The following is a 20797-nucleotide window of genomic DNA, read 5'->3' on the forward strand; positions in this document are numbered from 1 at the left end:
ATAATCATAATATCAGCCAATATTTTCATTAACATTAGAGAAGATGAAAATTAGAATAAAAAAGAGCTTGTAACAGTTATTACAAAGGTTTCTGAAATTGTTTGAAGTTATAAAGAAGCAAAACTTTAAATAGTGCATATAAAATATTTTAACTGAAAGGAAATATTTAACATTTTTGTGATTAAAATTACTCAGGCAAATTTTAAATACACACAGGAATTATGTTTTAAGTGAGAGCCTACAGAACGGGATAAAATCTTTATCACATGCACCTCATGCTCTATCTCCACAATACATAAAGAACTCAAGAAACTCAACACCAAAAAATCAAATAACCCAATCAATGAATGGACTAAAGAACGTAACAGATACTTCACAGAAGAAGAAATAAACAACTATATGAAAAACTTTTCAACATCTCTAGAAATTAGAGAAATGCAAATCAAAATTAAGAGTACATCTCACTTTAGTCAAAATGGCAATTATCAAGAATACAAGTAACAACAAATGTTTGTGAGGATGTGGGGGAAATGATACACTCATACATTGCTGGTGGGACTGCAAATTGGTGCAACCATTATGGAAAGCTGTACAGAGATTTCTCAGAAAACATGGAATGAAACCGCCATTTGACTCAGCTGTCATACTCCTTGTTTTATACCCAAAGGACTTAAAATAAACATACTATAGTAATGCAGCCACATCAATGTTTATAGCATCTCAATTCACAATAGCCAACATATGGAACCTAGATGCTCTTCAATATATGAATGTTAAAGAAAATATTGTATATATACACAATGGACTATTACTCAGCCTTAAAGAAGAATGAAATTATGACATTTGCAGGTAAAATGGATGAAGCTGGAGAATGCCATACTAAGCAAAATAATCCAATCCCCAAAACCAAAGACCAAATTTTTTCTCTGATATGCAGATGGTAATTCACAATAAGGGAGTGGGGATGGGGAAAATAGGGGTATTTTGGTCTAGGCAGAGGGGAGTAAAGGAAGGGGAAGGGGTGTGGGGGTAGAAAGGTTAGTATAATGGATAAGACATTATTACCCTATGTGCATAAATGATTACACAGTCCACGTGATTCTACAACGTGTACAACCTGAAGAATGAGAAGTTACATTCAATTTATATATGATGTGTCCAAATGCATTCTACTGTCATATATATCTAATTAGAATAAATGAAAATAAAAATAAATTAAAAATATGTATGCATGTGTTGGGCCTTCTCAGGTAATAATCTCTAGTTATGTAAGTGGTAATATAATTTGATTTGAAGGAGTTTTCTGGAAACATTGTGGATACTAAGTGATGATAGAGGACAGGCTGGGCATGCTCTGTAAGAGGTGGATACATCATATGCAGCAGGCAAGGGTGGCATTTCATTCATTCTGGAAATATGCATTGACGAGCTACAAAACATCAGATTCTGTGATAGTCTGGAGTGATAAACAATAGACATTAGTACCCTTCCTTCCTGAGATTTATGCTATTTTTCCATCCTAAGAATGTAGGATGGAAATGAGTCCATTGGTTTTTCACAGAAGCTTATTCTTCAGCTGTCAAATGAGGGCTCAGTAGTTCTACTTTCTAGGCTAATTTTAAGATTATATAAAATAATATGTATAGAAATCCCCAGTGAAAAAAATATGAAAGTGTGAGAAAATTGATAAAACATGAAAAGAGTAATTAATTGTGTTAGAGAAGCAAGAAGTCCTAGTGCAATTCACTTCTACGTATCTACTATATTAGTTATGTAAGCAAAAAAAGCATAGATGATTTTGACTGAAGTTTTCTTCCTTCACACAGTGGTGATTCTTACACAATTATTTAGTCAGAAAATGGAATTACAGTTGATTTTTAATGCTCCGAAATATTTTCCCTAGAAAATCCATAAGCTCTTTAGGCAAGATTCATCTTTGAGGGGTTGGTTAAGCAAATGGTCACTGAGGAACCTCAGTTGAAATCCTGTTTTTGATACTTCATCTATGGAACAAAATGCCCATCTGAAGTTTGCAGTACAGTAACACTTGGCCCAGTCTCCATGGCTTCCTGCATTGTCCCCTTTAATACAAATGAACGCTCTTATTTAGAAAATGAGAGTATCTGTGTTCAACAGAAATCAACAATAAATCTTATAGAAAGAAAACATCAAGAGGTCATATTCTGTCACCGGGCCCAAAGAAAGGAGAGAGAAGCTTTGTGCTTTGCTGCAAAAGAGTTTTTCACCTTCTTTGTGATCAATGGTCTGTCTGGTGGGAGGCTGGCCACAGTAATAATGTCATGGCCTACACTCAATCGTGGAAAAGGATGTGAGCTCCAATGTGATGGAGGTGAGGGAGATCTAGAACTGAAATGGCCATGGATAGTCCTATAACAGACACATGATGCATTGTGGCTTTGTGTAAAACTGATATTCAGCTTATTTTACAGGTAAAGAAAAGAGACTAGAAAGAAGTGGGACAGAAAATTAGGAAATATCAGGTATTAAAAAAGATACCAATTTTTTATAATTACATGTTTTTATTTTTTACATTGTATTCATGGCCATTTATAATTTCTAAAGTCCTATGTACTTTTAAAAAAATAATATGTTTAAAGAGGTAGTATAAATTAGTGAAAGAAGCATGGAACTTAGAATCAGACCGGCATTCGTATCCTAATGCTTACAATAAGTAGGTATAAGAAGGATGAAATGATAATATCCCTCCTCTTTTAAGATATATTATGGAATCAAGCACAATACCTGGAGAAGGACTTTCATGTCTCCCCCTCCAAGAATGTGCTCACACTCTGACAAATCTCTGTTCCTCCCACCTTCCCCTCTAAAGGTTTTGAGACATGAGAGATTCAGGTCTGCTTGTTTCTCTACTCTGCTGCCAGATTCTCTTAGAGACTACCTAGGGTCTCTCCTCTCTAACAACACAGCTACATGTTCTCTACCCTGTTGCAAACCCTGTTTCTCTGTTCTTTGACCCCCTCACTGTTTGAAAAGTACATACTCTATAAACCCCATGTATTGCTTTTCAGACTCAAATAGCTGGATATCCCCAGTCCTCAATCTTCTCCTCATCAGAAACCCTGGACTCTGTCTCACTCCTTCTGAGTCTGCCTATTTTGCTGTAACAGGTGGGGACATACATGACAATGTCTCAACAAATGGCATCTCATCACTCTGTCTATGATCTCATTTAGGAGAAGGATACATGGATCCACTATTGCAGCCAGAGACAATTACAGATCTTGCCAGTGATTCTAGAAACTGCTAGAGAATGAGGAACTCGGGTGTTAAAGATCAGCACATATTCAGTACCCAACATACTATCTTTATGCATCTAAAGCTAAAGTCTTCTCTCTAAAGATGGATGACTTTTTCCCAAAGTGTCACCAGAGAAAATTCATTTGACAGGGATCTGTGGGTGGAATCTACAGAGTGGCAGATTTCAGTTCCATTATTAAGATAAACCCTTTATAACTGACATGTTTTGTAATGGAGTGGGTGATATGCTCCACACTTCTATGGCATGTAGTTCCCCGAGCGGGCACGGCAGATCACTGGCTCACAGAGTACTACAGGAGCATGCAAATATTTACCTCAAGCTGGGAAAGGCTGCCTCCTGAACTCCCAGCAGGAACCTCACTAGCACACACAGCAGAAGACTTTGGGGGATGTCTTGCATTGGAGCAGCTCTTTGAACAGTAAGCCAGTATTTTAACCTTTTAAGACACAGATCTATAGACTTTCATGTAACATGTTTTTCCACGTCCCTTGGAACAGTGGCTTACATGATCACATTTGGGACTCGTCTATGACAGAGTTGCCTTAAGTTACTTTTAACACAAAATTGGTGCTGAAAGCCACATTCCTGCTGTTTGATCCTGCACTGCCTGGCACTGGGTTTGGAATTGAGTCCAGAATTGTTTTTGCTTGCTTTTTCTCAGTCTGCCTACTCTAGGGGAATTTCAGGTAGCCTCTCATTATCCATCAGCAGACAAAGAACAGGTTTTAAATTGCTCATGGATTTTGAATGCTGCACACTTCAGAAATATGTGAGAACCTCAAATTTCAGCTAGATGTAGAATCAGTCAAGATCTGTTGTACAATGTAGTGACATGGTTAATAACAACAGATTGTACTTGACAATTCATATTAGTAGAGTTTAAGCATTCTCATTACACAGAAAAGCTAATATATGGTGTAAGCATATGTTTCTTAGCTTAAACTATCCATTTAACAATGCTACTTCTTTTAAAACATCATGTAGTACACGTGAATATATATAACTTTGATCAAAAAGTATAAAAAGGAATAATTTGGGGCTTGAGTTTCTAGCATTCCAGAAATTCTGACATTATAGAATATTCATTTTGTCTAACTTTGTTATGTGTTGTACAATATTTATTATATGAGTTATATTTGTCCCTACACCTTAAGAATATTTCATATCTGAAGCAGAGCTGCTGGTATTTTTTTTAAATATAATGCCAAATTCAAGATTATTTGGATTAATGTTTGGAATATTTTCAGACAAAACTTTTTAATCATTTGCTTTTGTGCAAATAAATAGGTCAGCTTCATCATGAAGAAATTTTCTTGGTAACTAAAGAAATAATAGTAACTATTTGCCTGTTTGACTCCTTTGGCACTTTATCAATGAACTAGGACCAAGCAAGTAACTAAGTGGTGCTTCAACTGTGCCTGAGGATCCTTGAGAACAACTTGTTCTCTTAAGTGGATTAAATTATCCCTCCCTGAAGAGCCAATTACCTGATGACTTTCTAAACACTAGATGATTTTTCACAGGGAGGGCATATGTGAACTCTGAGTATAATTGGCGGTTGAGTCAAGCTGCTTAGGCTCAAAAATCGTGTTCCCACTGCTTACAAGCATATTGGATTGGGAAAAGTTGGTTCACCTCTCTGTACATCTGTTCATCACCTGTAAAGTGTGTGCAGTGACAATCTCATAAGTTACTGTGAGATACTACTTAAAGCAGTTCCTAGTACATAATAAGTGCTTAGTAAATGTTATTCACAGCTAGATAACCCAAAGGTGTGTTGAAAAGTGGAAACTATGCATGCTGTATGGAAAATCAAATGGATTTTGCTTAAGTTGTGTGTCTTCTCTTCCAACCCAGTATTGATTCAGTTCTTGGCATATAATTTGTTTAGTAAATGAATAAAAGAACTATAAAAGATTACTTCTCCTTTCATTCCTCTTGAAGTTGTGCTGCTGGCCTGAATATCATCAGGAAGGTTTTTGGTTTGAAAAATAGCAAGTGAAGGGTTCTGTGAAATTGTGGTTTGTGTTCAGTGTATGATTCACATAACAAAGTAATTTATTTTGTCATCTGTTCTTCATGGATTTTCATGATCCTTCTGTGTGAGCCATAACCTATCAGTGTCTTCAAATCTGTAATAGTAGCACAGTGTTTAGCATATGAACTTATATGTTCAGTGATGTCAGCTTCCATGAATAAGCCATTATAGAACTTAGTAAATAATTTCCCTTTAATGTCCAATAATATAAATGCCACTTGCTCCATTAATCAGATGTAATTTTTATATTATTGAAGCCATTACAGCTCCAATAACCTCATGTAATTTTTCTATTAAGACAGGTTGGGTGCAATGGCACACACCTGAAATCCCAGCAGCTTGTGAGGCTGAGGCAGGGGGATCACCAGCTCAAAGCCAGTCTCAGTAACTTAGGGAGACCCTAAACAACTTTCTCAAAACAAAAAATAAAAAGAATTCCCCAACAGTGGCTCTGCTGTTCATTGCCCCTGGGTTTAGTGCTGCTAACAACAAAAACAACAAGGGCAGTTCTCTTTTTTCTCAAGATGTCTACTTTTACCTTTCAGTGTTTGAGTAATTTTCCATTCCAGTTAATGTCTTTGCTACTATAATGAATTAAATGTGCCTATAAGCTGTTCAGATTGGCCTCTGATTTATCAAATATACTACTCACTTTTAATTTAATCTACACATTCTCAAAATCCCAATTCTCTATGTCCTGTTATACACAGAGGTGAAACGGTGAAGGTCATGGAAGAATGAAAAATAGTCATTAGTTCACTTGCCAGCAAAACAGGCTATAGGCAGTCAGTTGAGCCATCTCTGATTCACTGGAAAGTTCTTATTCAACCAGCCTGAGATTAGTGACTTTTTGACTACCCAGTTGAATGGACCAATGTCTGTGGTCAAGTATTTGGGGTGTTTTGCTCCCTGATTCCTATAAATAGCCCTCTCTTGATTTCTTTCCTGTTCTTTTGCTTCTGAATAAAATTTTCCTTTTATTCAGTCTTCTTTTCTTCCTTATCTTTAGTTTTATAACAAGTAATATCATCCAAATCCTTATTTTTAAATACTACAACTTGAGCATTTCTTCAAAGTTTTATGTGCACAGAGTCCCGAAGCTTCCAATTTGTACAAGAACACAACATGTTCTTGTCAGTATTTCCACAAAACCAATTCTTTTGTATTGCATTCTCTCCCTCCCAGGAACAAGCTTATGAGTCCCTCACCTCTCCAGTCAAGGCACATTTTCTGCTTTTCCATTAGAATACTTATTGCAAAGAATGACCACAGGTTTTTCTCTGTGGTCTTCAACTGATTTCTGAACTCATGGAGAATGAGATTCTGCCTGCTCATGAAAATGTGCCAGATGTCGATCATAGTACACATCAGCAGAGAGCAGCCAGTTGAAAAACATTGTGCCAAGAAAGGGCTGCATCTATCTTTTAGAAACAGTCACCATCTTTCTTTGTAAAAGCAGACATTTCTCAATGGAAATAGGTTCAAATAAGTTAAAAATTAGATTTTTATTGGCATATTAGCTCATCAGAGACAGAAAGTAGAGATTTCCAGGGGTGGTGGGCAAGGGAAAAGAGATACAGAGCTTTTGATTGGGACAATGGAAAAATAGTGGTGGTGATCATGAAGCATTGTGCATATAGTTAACACCTCTGGATAGTATGCTTACAATGGTGAAGATGGCAAATTTTATGGTACATACATATTTCAGCACAAAAAAATTAAAAGTGAACTAGTGATAAACAGGGGAAATATTTAAATATTCAAAGGAAACTACTTTTTTAAAATGGAAATGCTTATTTGCTGAACAGAATTCATAAAATGTTCAGTTGTCTTAGGACCAAATAGTCACATAAATACTTTTTCCCACTTATTTCAGATAAATATTAATACAATAGAAAACAAGTAATGTGATAAACATAAAAAGCAAATAAGTACAAAATAGATTAAAAGAAAGCAAGCACCATTTAAATAAAGTTTAAAACTGAATGTCTGTTGGTAGCTACCCAGTGCACTTCATTAACCTGCTCATCATAGGTGTACTTTGGTTTGTTGAAACTCTCCACTATCCACAAGCACAGAGAATAGAAGTAGACACATCTGCCATTTGTTTTCAACAGAATGGGGCCGTCAATTTGAGTAGTCCTGGGACTTGAGGGTCAGAAGCACTGGATTTGTGCCCAAGATCTGCCTGAAACTTTGTGAACTTTGTAAGATTTTTAGTCCTAACCATAATAGGTTCCTCATGAGGCAAATTAAAAAATGATCATAAAAAGTTTAATAGCATTAATTTCTTTTTTCTTTCTTTTTTTTTTTTGTTTTTGTTTTTTGGTGCTGGGGATTTAACCCAAGGCTTTGTGCATACAAGGGAAGCACTCTACCAAGTGAGCTATATTTTTCAGTCCAGCATTCCTGTTTTGTTGATGTGCAGATCACCTAGTAAGGTCTTGTCATTGCTTGGTTAGGGTCATGTCATTCTTATTATCCCAGAGTTCCAAATGTGTTAATGTTGAACAAGTAGTTAATCTACATAGAATATGATAGATTCAGCAAATAACATTAGTGTGAGGTATTTTTTTATTTACATAGTTTCTCTCTCTCCATTTTTTTCACTTAATTTATATTTAGTATGCTATGTAACTGATGCATAATTATTCCATCTGAAATTCCAAGCTGTAGTTCAGTGGCTTTGGGAAATGTTGATCAATATCTGGAATTTACATTTCTGAAAAAAACGTGGTTAAACTTGAGACACATTCCTAGCCTTGGAAGGTCAGTCTTGTAAGCACTGATTTTCTTATGTGGATTTCTTTCTAACCTTTTTCTCTTTTTCTGTTTCCTTTCTTCCCATGCTGACTTTGGTGTAGCAGACCACTTGGGGATTGAATTCATGGGTAAGACTAAACAATTTGCTCCTTAAATATCCTGGAAAAGTTAAGTTTTATAATGTACATACTGTTTTCCTTTCCCATCTGATTATAATTAAAATGGCTCATTATCAGATGCTATTAGAACTAAAAAAAAAGTTTTAGTCCATTTTTCACTAACTAATGACTCAAATGAAAGACTTAACTACTTGTTTGGAAGACAATTTAATGTTAAGTGCTTCTGGAATCCTATACAAGTTAGATTTGACTCCTGGCTTTGATTGTTTCCTCTAATTCTAAATTTTCTTATCTGTAAAATTGGGATAATAATGGTTTCTATTTTACAGCACATATAAATTTATTAGTGCAGTATCTACAACTTGGCAAAATTAATAAATGTTAGAAAACAACCGTTAAAATGTCAGTTTGTCTTATTTTATGCTCTAATCCCTTTTCCTCTAGCATGATATACTTTGGATACATTTTGGTATCCATCATAATTTGGAGTGTGAGCTCATAAACATTTCCATTTACAAAACTAAAATATTTCTTTTTAGACTATTTTCAGTGCACTTTTAAAGGCACATTATTTTCTGAATATGTAGATAATTGTATTAAAAGAGATAAATGTGAGTTTTTACTATAATTAATAAAAGAAGAGCTTTCCATAAAGTTCAATATGCATCACAGTTCACGAATGAAAATATACTCAGGAGTTGGAGTCACTGAAATTGAAGAGATGTAAATTTGGATCCAGGTTTTTTATGCTCTGCTTTTTTTTTCTTACATGATTACTTTCTTCATATGTATATGATAATTGAGATAATAATGATGATATTTATTTACTTTTATTAATTTTGCCATTTACCATTTATTCAGCAAATATCTTTCAAGTCATTATAAGGAAAGAAAAAAATTGCAAAATGCTGCATATAAAAATAATGAAAATGAACAGAACTTACAGTCTAGTAAGCACACAGATAATAACCAGATAATAATTCTTAAATAAAATTGCAAGTATTGTAAGAACTATTCCAGGCAATCTGATATTATTTCGAACTAATGTGATGACAGGAATATGGGGTGAGATTTATAGACTGTTAGGAAGTACTATCAACAAGTATTGAAAAGGGATTAACGTTGGAAGTTGTAAGGAGAGGATGATCAAGACTGTCTGCAAGTTTTGTTTGCATATTTAGCTAAGGGGTAAGCTACTTATTGAGATAGTACTGAAAGAACATATTTGTAGTAAATGCATACTATATGAGTTGTGGAAATGTTCTTTTGGCATGCCTTTGACATATTTGAGAGGAGATGTCAGTTTGGTCATTATAGTACTGAATGTATTGAAAGTTAATTAGAGATTAGTGACTGCATATTTATACATGGTCTTCCATGCTGTGTCTTGTTCATTAGTGCTCTTTTTTCTAGATATTACACCAGAGGAAAGGCAGACAGCTAAATTCCTGCAGGTTTGGGTTTTCACTGGGTAGATGTGATTGAAACTCGGAAAGGTAATAAAAATCAGAATAGTATTTATATGAAGTACCATGGAATGTAAGGTAGGTGTGGAAGGCAATGAAGAAAGGATGAAATCAATTAATAGCCATGACAGAACTACTTGAACAAATTGGTGACATGGGTAGGAGACTGTAGTAATGTGGAAATTTGATTAATGATTTTGAAGAAAGAGGAGTTATAGGCGTTGACAGTTTCCAAACTATGTTTTGAAGGTGAATAATGAAGTTGAGGTTAAGGAGGAAACAATTTGAAACTAGAGGTCAAGGATGTGAGAGGGCAGTGGTTTGTGATAGGTTGTCAAGTAGAGTTGCTCTTGATGACATTAGGGTTAAATAGGGAGAAAAATTGCTTATTCTGTGTCACAGTCTTCAGTAAATGAGATGGACTATACCTGAGTCAAAAGATGGCAATGAGAAGGGTTTGTTACATGCAGACAAGGGCAATACCAGTTGCTTCAAAAGGGAGAGCCCACGATTTTAATGGTTCAGTCACAATAGCAATTTGTTTACTGCTACTATTTTTCCCTGTCCATGGCAGGTATTCCTGGTAGGCAGATGATTAGCTTTCTTCCAAGTACTGAATCGAGGATCCAAGTTTCCTTCTAATTGTTGGGTTTCAATATCAATAGGTTACTTCTCATCTGTATCTAGCCAGTAGACAAGTGAAGAAAACAGTGGATGCACATCAATTCCATAAGAGACTTGGTCTAAAAGGGCTCACATCACATTTTTTTAAAATTAGCATTCTATTATCTATACCTTAATAATATATCCACATCTTATTGCAAGAGTAGCTGAGAATTGGATGCTTAGTGACTATAAGAGAAAAGAGAAATGGATTTTTAGTAATCTTCACCACAGTATCCATGATATAAATTTTAAATTAACAAGATTTTTCACAAGAGCCTGTCATCCTAGCCACTCAAAAGGCTGAGGCAGGACGATTACAAGTTTGAGGCCAGCCTCAGCAGCTTAGGCTCTAAACAGTTAGCAAGACCTTGTCTCAAAATAAGAAGAAAAATGGCTGGAGTGGGGGTGTCATTCAGTGGTAAAGCACCTCTGGATTAAATCTTCGGTACCAAAAAATAATTTTGGGGGATACCAGGAATTGAATTCAGGGGCCCTTGGCCACTGAGCCACATCCTCACTTCTATTTTGTATTTAATTTAGAGATAGGCTCTCAATGAGTTGCATAGCACCTTATCATTGCTGAGGCTGGCTTTGAACTCCTAATCCTCCTGTCACAGCCTCCCAAGCCACTAAGATTACAGGCATGTGCCACTGCAACAGACAAAGAATAATTTTTAAAGGTAGAAAAATAAATTTTTCAGATAAAATTTAGGTTACAATTGCAATTAGAGGAAATGAATTAAGAGACTAGTAATGTAAAGGGGTGTTGGTGAATGTAGATAAGCAATTTCAGCAAGAAAAGTTGAAGAAGAGAAGAAAACAGTCATGGGTCACAAATTACAGAAAATTATAGGCACAGTTTGATGCCATAGAGTAAAAACTATTGAGAAGGGTAAGCAATTTGCATTCTTCTTATGTGGCAATGATAACAGGGATTAGAGGCCTGAAGGTATGAGCATCAACAGTGATTTTAAGTAATGTGGGCACTAGGCTTCATGGCCAGAGAAATTTTTCCTGCTGGGTTGAGATGATTGCAAGCTCAGAGAATAATAGTTCTTTTAGTTGTTTAGCAGGATGCCACAAACACAGAAGATTCTGCATAGCTATTTGTGGGGCTGGAGGAGATCAGATACTATAAGCAGAATGACCACAGTTACAGCAAGTGAAAATTGCTGTGTAAGTGTTAATTATCATTGTTAAAAGAAATGGAGCAGTGTCCATCTTATTGAGAAGACATGATAACTTATAGTGCTATGTAACCAAAATATGTATTGAGGTCTATTGTAGAGCTCACTTAGAGGAATGCAGTTACAGGCACAGGAAAAATAATAGATTATTGTGTAGTTCATCTGTACAACTCTCAAGACCAAGGTTATATTGAGGACTTGAGATGAATTGCTGATAGTTTGACTCCAGCAGTAGATATTGCTTTGGAGAAAAGGAGTTGAACAAAACATCAGAATTAAAGGGATGTGCACTATGCATGTAAATAATGACAGCTAATAAAGGATTGCTTGGAATGGTCAATGGATTTATAAAATTATTGGGTACAATGATTTCACTGACCTTAGTAGTTCATGCTTATAGCTTGCTCTGAATAATTAAAATTCTGCTTGTCATTTTAGGAACAAATATTTTCAGATACAATTTGTGATTACATAATCCTTATGGGTAAAGTTCTATCATACTAAATATTAAGGCATCTCTAGGTAAAAATAGCTAAAAATTTAACTGGGAAGCAGAAATGTAGACTTAAACAGTTTCCTGTTAAGTTGACAATAGGTCAATGCCAGTTCCATGTGTGTATGTGTATGCCTGTGTACAAATTGCCTTAATAAGTTTTATTTTTATAGCAGTTTTATGTTTACAGCAAAACTGAGTAAAATTTCAGAGCTTTCTCATATACACTCTTTCCAACCCCCCAGCCATTACCTACATTTCCTGCAAGAATGGTACATTTGTTGGAGATCATGAACCAACAATAACTCATACTCATCTAAATCTGTGTTTCACATAGGGTTCACACACGTTATGTGTTCTATGGGATTGGACAAATGCATAATGACATGTAAACACCATTATATATGCAAAGTAGTTGCCCTATCCTAAAAATCCTTCATGTTCATCTTTTCATTCCCTAACCCTTGCCTATCACTGATTTTTTAATAATCACCATGATTTTTGCCCTTTCCACAATGGAAAGAGTCGGAGTCAAAACTTTTCATGTTGACTTCTTTCACTTAGTGATTCCTCCATGCGTTTTAAGGCTTGAAGTACATTACTTTTTGTGCTGAATACTATTTCATTGTCCAAATATAACACAGATATCTAAAAGATATCTTGGTTGCTTTTAAGTTTTATCTGGAAATATAAGTATAGAGATGTTTTTAAATTCTTTTGTGTATTCCAAGGAATGTGATTTGTGGGTCAGATGGTAAGAATATGTTTAGTTTTAAAAGAAAGAAATCATCATGCTGCCTTCAGAGTATCTATATCATTTTGCATTTCAGCCAGTAATAAAAAAAAATGAGTGTTGCTGTAGCTTGACATTCTTTCCAGGGTTGGATATCATCAATGTTCTGGATTTTAGCCACTGGAATAGTTGTGTAGTGGCATCTCATTCTTTTATTTTCCTCATGACTTATGATATAGAGCATCTTTTCATGAGCTTATTTGCCATCTGCACTTCTTCTTGAGTGAGATGAACATGAAGGTTTTGGCACAGTTTTAATGGGTTTGTTTTCTTATTGCTGAGTTTTGAAAGTCTTTGTATATTTTGGATAACAGTTCTTTATCAGATATGTCCTTTGCAAACATTTTCGGTCAGTCTGTGGCTTCTCTCTTTCTTCTCTTGGCAGTACATACCACAGAGCACAAATTCTTGGTTTTATAGAACTATGGTAATGGGAAAAAGGCAGTGAAGCTTATAAATTCTTACTTCTGTAGATCTCACCTTTATTGTTGTATGTTAAGTGTCATTGCCAAACTCTACATGATCTATATTTTCTCCTGTTATAATCCAAAAGTGTTACAGTTCTGCATTTTGCCTTGAAGACTTTGATTCATTTTGAATTACTTTTTTTGTGAAGCAGAAAAAGTCTACCCCTGGATTCTTTTTGTTTCATGTGGATGTTGTTTCAGCACCATTTGTTGAATAGACTAGTTTTTTCCTTGCTCCTTTGTCAACGATCAGTTGACTATATTTATGTAGGTTTATTTTACTAAATCTTAAAGTCAGGTTGTTGTATACATCTTGTCCATCAGTATTATGTTAACTGTACTAGATCTTTTGTACCTCTTTATAATCTTTAGAATCAATCAGTTTAACAAGATTAACAAAATGACTTGCTGAGATTTTGAGATTTTACATTGAATTTATATATAAAGTTGGAAAAAACAATAACTTGACAATATTGATCCTTTCTGCCTGTGATTATAAAATATATCTCCACTAATTAAATTTTTTCATTAGTTTTGTAGTTTTCTTCATAAGATCTTAATATATGTTTTGTTCAACTTATACCTAAGCATTTTATTTGGTTGGGAGGTACTAATGTAAATGGTTCAATTATTTCCATTTCAAATTTTTACTTATTCATTACTGGTATTTAGGAAAATAATAGACTGTTAACCTGATAGTCGGCTACATGGCTATAAGTGGCTGATAGTTTCAGAAGCATTTTTATTATTGATTCTTTCATATTTTTATATTAATGATCATGTCATCTGCAAAGAAAGTTTCGTTTCTTCCCTCTAAATCTGTATGTATTTTATTTCCTTTTCTTATTTAATTAACTAGGCCTTCCAATGTGATGTTGAAAAGTAGTGGTAAGGGAAGACATCCTTTTGAGCCTAGTCTTAGTGAGAAAACTTTAATTTTCCCCCATTAGGTAGAATGTAGGTACAGAGTTTTTGTAGATATTCTTTACTCAGTTGAGGGAGTTCCTATTTTACTGAGTTTTTTTTAATCACAAATGATTGTTATATTTTGTCAAATGCTCTTTCTAAATTATTGATATTATAATATGTTGTTTTTAGCCTATTAATGCAAAGTATAACCATTAATAGATTTTCAGAGTTGAAACAAACTTGTATACTTGCAATAAATCTTATTTAACCATGTTCTATACTTCTGTTTTAATGACTTCCAGAATACCTTTCTTCTGAATTTTTCTCTTCTTGCTTAGAACAATATTAATTTTGTTTTTCCTTAAGATGAAACATGAGTTATAACATAATGATCTAAAGCATATATATCTTTTCCCTAAATTTATACTTTCAGTGACCCACATTGATCATATGCAAAAGCTAAACACTTTATATTGTTTTAATAAGTTCTTGTTTTGTATCAGTGAACTCCAAATCATATCTCAACAATCCAGTCATTATTTAGTCAATGTATGTTTATCGCACTTATTATATCCCAGATATATAATTTTATTGAAGGTGTAGATAAATATTATTCATCCCTCAAAATACAAGAACTCTAAGACTAAAAAGAAAGAAAGCTACATATAAGTAAGTTCTAAAAATGCTCTTAAAATATTTTAATTGTAAAAAATTACAAAACAACAAAAAAATGCATTTGCAAAGTTTGAGGACAGCATCGTGAGAAATGAGATATTTGAGTATCAGCCAAAATGGATAAGCTATTCCAAGTGATGCCGTATTGCCAATTCATGGCCCCATATCACTTCCATACTGGGGTGAACCTTGATTTTTCACTTTCTCTGAGTCTGTGATTTCTTCAGGATCATCACTTTAGAACTGAAGACAGGATATCAACTTCAGCAAAAACAATTAGCCAAATATCTTTTCTGAGTTGATTTGTTAAGTTTAAGGAATAATTATCCTATTGAATAAGCCATGCCAAACCCAGTTTCTGCAGAACAGTCAACATGCAGAAGAATTTTTCATTAATTATATTCATGAATTTTTTTAATAATGCTTTGGGATTGGTACTATGGAAATTTCAACAAACACTGATCTGAAATACAATGTCAGTTAAAGACTAAAGCTGACATAATTAGGGCGGAAATTTGGATATCCGTACAAAACCTAGAATTACACTTGTAAAAAATGTTTATAGACGAGATCGGGCGCGTTCAGGGTGGGAAGCAACCTAGATGCCCTTCAATAGACGAATGGATAAAAATAATGTGGCATTTATACACAATGGAGTATTACTCTGCATTAAAAAATGACAAAATCATAGAATTTGGAGGGAAATGGATGGCATTAGAGCAGATTATGCTAAGTGAAGCTAGCCAATCCCTAAAAAACAAATGCCAAATGTCTTCTTTGATATAAGGAGAGTAACTAAGAACAGAGTAGGGACGAAGAGCATGAGAAGAAGATTAACATTAAACAGGGATGAGAGGTGGGAGGGAAAGGGAGAGAGAGGGGAAATTGCATGGGAATGGAAGGAAACCCTCAGGGTTATACAAAATTACATACAAGAGGAAGTAAGGGGAAAGGGAAAAATAATACAAAGGGGAGAAATGAATTACAGTAGAGGGGATAGAGAGAGAAGAGGGGAGGGGAGAGGAGGGGGGATAGTAGAGGATAGGAAAGGCAGCAGAATACAATAGACACTAGTATGGCAATATGTAAATCAATGGAAGTGTAACTGATGTGATTCTGCAATCTGTATATGGGGTAAAAATGGGAGTTCATAACCCACTTGAATCAAAGTGTGAAATATGATATATCAAGAACTATGTAATGTTTTGAACAACCAACAACAAAAAAAAGAAAATGTGGTGTATATATATATATATATACTCAATGGAATATTACTCAGCAATAAAAGAGAATAAAATCTTGGCATTTGTAGGTAAATGGATGGAGTTGGAATATATAATGCTAAATGAAGTTAGCCAGTCACAAAAAAAAAACAAATGCCTAATATTTTGTCTGATATAAGGAGGCTGATTCATAATGGGGTTGGGATGGGAAGCATGGGAGGATTAGATGAATTCTAGATAGGGCAAAGGAGTGGGAGGGAAAAGAAGGGATAAAAAAGATGGTGAAATTAGGTGGATATCATTACCCTAAGGACATGTATGAAGACACAAATAGTGTGAATATACTTTGTAAATAACCAGAGATATGAAAAATTGTGCTATATATGTGTAATATGAATTGTAATCATTCTTCTGTCATATACAACAAATTAGAATAAAAAAATTAAAAAAATGTTTATAAAAAGAGTTGATACTAAGCATATTACCAAGAAATTCATAACTCATGCATGAGTGAAAATAGAAAATTTTAAGATCAGATGTTCTAACTTTCCCTCAGAGTGTGAATAGATCAAGATAGAAAATGTAAACTTATTTTAAACTCAAATACTCATTTGGTTGTGTGAAAATTCCAACCAGTACTACAGATGAGACAGTTGGATAAAGGGCAGACAGGCATGGCCATGCTTGGAAGGCACAATGATTATGATGAGGGCTTTCACACTGGAGGAATATCTAACTACTGTGTCAGATGCTCAATCACAGAACGTCCCTCCTCTGTCCATTGGAAATATTTGTTATGCTGCTGTTTTTCTGTCAATGCCCTGATACATTGAACATTGTAGGCATCAAAGATATTTATAGAAAAGCAGATACAGAGGCATTTTAAAACATTAAAAATAAAACACAGCGAGAGTTGAATAGTATGAGGTATATTTCATGCAAATTTCCTCCATTCTCATCAGGAAATATGAAATGAACACTGTCAATTAAATGTCTTATTTATGATATGACATTGTTTTTAGGATAGCATATTTAGTGTCTCAGCAAGATCTAGTGTACTTTTTTTTAAAAAAAAAAAAAGAGCATAGGAAATTTAGATATTCAGATTCTTAATAAAATTTTGTAATTCAGTCTGTTTATTATATTTTTAACTAGAAAAAAGGCACTGACTTCATGATAAAGGCCTAGAAATATAAATGTAAAGTACTTGGTATGAAATTTATTTACATTTTTTCATAACTGATAGTTACCATTTCAGCTTGGCCAGATATTGATTATCCCTCCATCCCCTTGTAAAAACAATACTATATTTTAATGAGCAATAATCTCTTGAGAGGTGACCATGTGTGCAATTCTTTTTAGGTGATAATAAGTGGTAATATTTTCCTTAAACTTACCCTGAATATTTTAGATGGATTGGTATGTTTTTTTCTTTAACAAGTTCATGAATCAGTCAAGTGAATTCAAGTTTCTGTTCTAATTTGTAAATTGGACTTACAATACAGAAGTGAAGATCTTTTTCCCCTTAGCTGAAATCTCTGAACCAGACTTATTTTTAACAACAACAACAAAATCCTTTTTTCATTTGAATAGATCATTTTTAATGAAATTAAATGAGACTCTATGGATAAGTATTTTATATGTGTGTTGGTGGGTGGGGTGTGACAAACAGTATTTGTTTAGTTTTGCATATGTGTTATTTGCTATGTTGAACTACGAGAAAAATTATGTTAGAGAAAAACAAATTGACATTTCTGAATGCTTGACATGTTCCAGAAAAGTTACATGATCTATTGAATTTTCAAAAGACTGTATGAAGTAGAACTATTTATATTCTTATAAGTGACAAAACTTGAGGTCTATTTAGTTGAAATATCCAATTTGCAAGAAAATAGCAGACATAGGATGTGAACCCAAATCTGTCTCCTGCCTGTGCTCTTGGATTCCATAGGTGACTGACTGCTAAGCATGTCTCACAAGGAAGGCTTAATTGTAATGCAGAGTTTGTATCCTGGCAGTATTTCAGTTGTTAATAGAGTTCTGTAACTAGTCCTCATTTTTTAGTATAATGCTTCTACCATGTGTACAAAAAGGTTCCTGTCATCTGTCATCTTAGTCTCTCCTGTGGGATACTCAATAGAAGTTATATTTGAACATTCCTTAATGAGTACAGACTGCGTAAGTGACTAACTTGGAAAGTCAATGGAGAGATGATTCAGCTCACTATTTCTTTTGGCAAATATCATCTAACAGAGGATATGGATGTGTCAGGCTTTTATTCCCCAGTGGCACTCAACAGTGATCTTTCTTGAGGAAAGTCTACAACAAGATGATGCATTTTTAAAATAGGCACACATCTTAATTATAATTTTTACAAATGGCAAAATGAACATTACTATGAATGCATGTATAGATAAGATTTCAGAATCAGTTAATACATTTTCTTTTGTAGACACTGAGGAAAGTGTGTTTTTAAATATTAGAAATAGCAGTTTAGTTCACTGAAAGCTAATAAAGGTCCAGCATATCTTTGCTAGAATAATGTAGCATTCTTCACAAAGATGCTGAACAACTATATTGGAAGTTTCTTTATGATAGTAAATACGTAGACTTCAGTGAGACGTTAGATTCTCATGAATTTCTTGTGTAATGTAGTAAAACAGGCTTTACATCAACTCAATTATAGGTGGATTTGAAACAAAAAATTCTATTTGAATGATGATCAATTCTATTTGAATGAGTGGAGTTTCTGGTTGTTTCAAGGGCAATGCTTTTATTAATGGCATAAATAAGGGAATAGCTTAAATACTCATCAAATTATTGAAATTTTTATAAGGGGTAATTCCTTATTTATAAAAGATAATTAATATAGGAAGAATTGAATTGAGAGATTGTCAGATCAGATACAAATGAATCTGATATACTAATAAGTATCAAGTAGACTATATACAAATGCCAAATATCTAAAAAGTATACATGAATTGGTAATAGATTCCAAATATCTGGAACATATTAGAAAAAAAGGGGAGGAAAAAAAAGCAATGATAATATTCAGATTGTCATAAGAAAGTAATTCTCTTCAAAGTTTAAAAAAAAAAAAAGATGGTCTTCTATATCCAATTCTTTCTGGCAATTGATTCAGAAGCCAGGGTGAATCTGTAGAGAGAAGTGAAAAAAAATGGAACAGCTGAAGATGTCACAAATTTAAAATGATCCTCGTTTTCTTCCTAAGCTGAGAGCCTGCTCATGATGGCTCATCCAGTCAGAATGTGGGGACCTCCTATGACAGATAGGGCCATATCAGGCTAGAACTACATTAATTAAGGAAAATATTCAAGAAGTTCACAATTCATTGTTTGGACAGACAAGTAAAACAATTAATACAGTTAGTGGAAAAAAAAATTTTCATCAAAGTTTTGTTTTACTAAAGAAGAGAGTTTTCTAAACATGTAGGATGCTAATTCAGATGGTCAGTAGGAGCCATACTTTAAATTTAGAATTTTGACTTTTTCCAAACTAACAATATACATTAATATACTCTCTTGTGATGTTGGGCTGCTGTAAGGACCCATGGCTCCCATTCATCCACTTATTGTGGAGGTCAATAACATATGATCTATGGTGTTCACTGAGTCACTGTGCACTATGTACAATGCACTATGTTACTGAGCCAACAGGTACTATAGACTTTTGTACAGTTCCAACAAAATATTCTTGGTTTATGATGAGTTTAGTGGAACACGAATCTATCGTGAACCAAGGAGCCTTGTTGGCATGTTTTTTTACACATGCCCATAAATAGGGTTTGGGTCCACATGCATGTTGGAAAGACCAGGCTCTACAATTCTACTGCACAATGGTCCCAAACCTTTGGTATGCAGCTGTCCACTTGTGAATCTCAAGGAGAAGTCCGTGGAAGGCAACAGTTTAAAAATCACTTGTCCAGGGAAGCATGTTTCATAGACCTAGTGTTTAGATAAATCTCCCGATAAAAGAAACACAAAAGAATGATCTCTCAGATGTCTTCAGAATGACTGGGCATCTGAAGACATGAGAAAAAAATTTTAAAATATTCCTACAATTAGGTGACAAGGAAAAGAAATATAAAGAAACGGGAAAAAGAAGAACAAAGGTAAATAAAGATGGAAGAGTACAGGGGTTTTGGGAAATGGTGAAAGGTTCCAGGTAATTGGATAAACATCACAGACATGAAAAAGAATGGCAGTTGATGTGGTCGATCAAGAGGTCAGAGCAGATTACAGTGACCCTGTCTGCCTTCCCCAAAAAGCATAATTTTATCTTGTTGCAAAAGAAAATGTTCTGAGGTTTCAAAGAGGGAAGTGCAGAGATTTCTCTTAAACAGTTTATTCTGTCAACAGCTGAGTTTAGTGTTTGACTGCAGGCAGAATGCCAGTTAATGGGACATGCTCAGGATTTTACTTGAAATTTCACCAAATTCTCTTTGAGCAACACTGTAGATATCGTGAAGACGATTTTCATATTAGGATGTGTCAGATGCAGAGAAAGCTGAGGGAAGAGTGCTTGGGGAAACAGCCGGTTGAGGTTCAGCCTCCCAAAAGGTGGACCCTGAACGGGTCTCTAAGGAAAGGTTTTTTCGCGACCAGAAGAAGTGGAACATCCTAGTGGAGACGTTAAACAGGAATTGAGAAAGGCAATGTGGAAATATTGATTCTCATTAG

At 34.4% G+C, this 20797-nt stretch overlaps 1 protein-coding gene across 7 annotated transcripts in view; it reads left to right on the forward strand.

Moving 5' to 3' along the window:
* Nrg3 (neuregulin 3) overlaps positions 1 to 20797 on the forward strand; it is a 1010915-nt gene that overhangs the window by 890831 nt on the left and 99287 nt on the right. For 4 of the 7 annotated variants that reach the window (XM_077799160.1, XM_077799157.1, XM_077799161.1 and 1 more), the window contains exon 4: positions 8201 to 8227. In XM_077799160.1, coding sequence (XP_077655286.1) covers positions 8201 to 8227 — 27 coding nt within the window. The remainder of the gene's footprint in view (positions 1 to 8200; positions 8228 to 20797) is intronic. The other 3 variants (XM_077799162.1, XM_077799163.1, XM_077799159.1) reach the window with 1 other exon arrangement.

Source organism: Urocitellus parryii, chromosome 5 (assembly GCF_045843805.1).
Source record: "Urocitellus parryii isolate mUroPar1 chromosome 5, mUroPar1.hap1, whole genome shotgun sequence".
Taxonomy (NCBI): domain Eukaryota; kingdom Metazoa; phylum Chordata; class Mammalia; order Rodentia; family Sciuridae; genus Urocitellus; species Urocitellus parryii.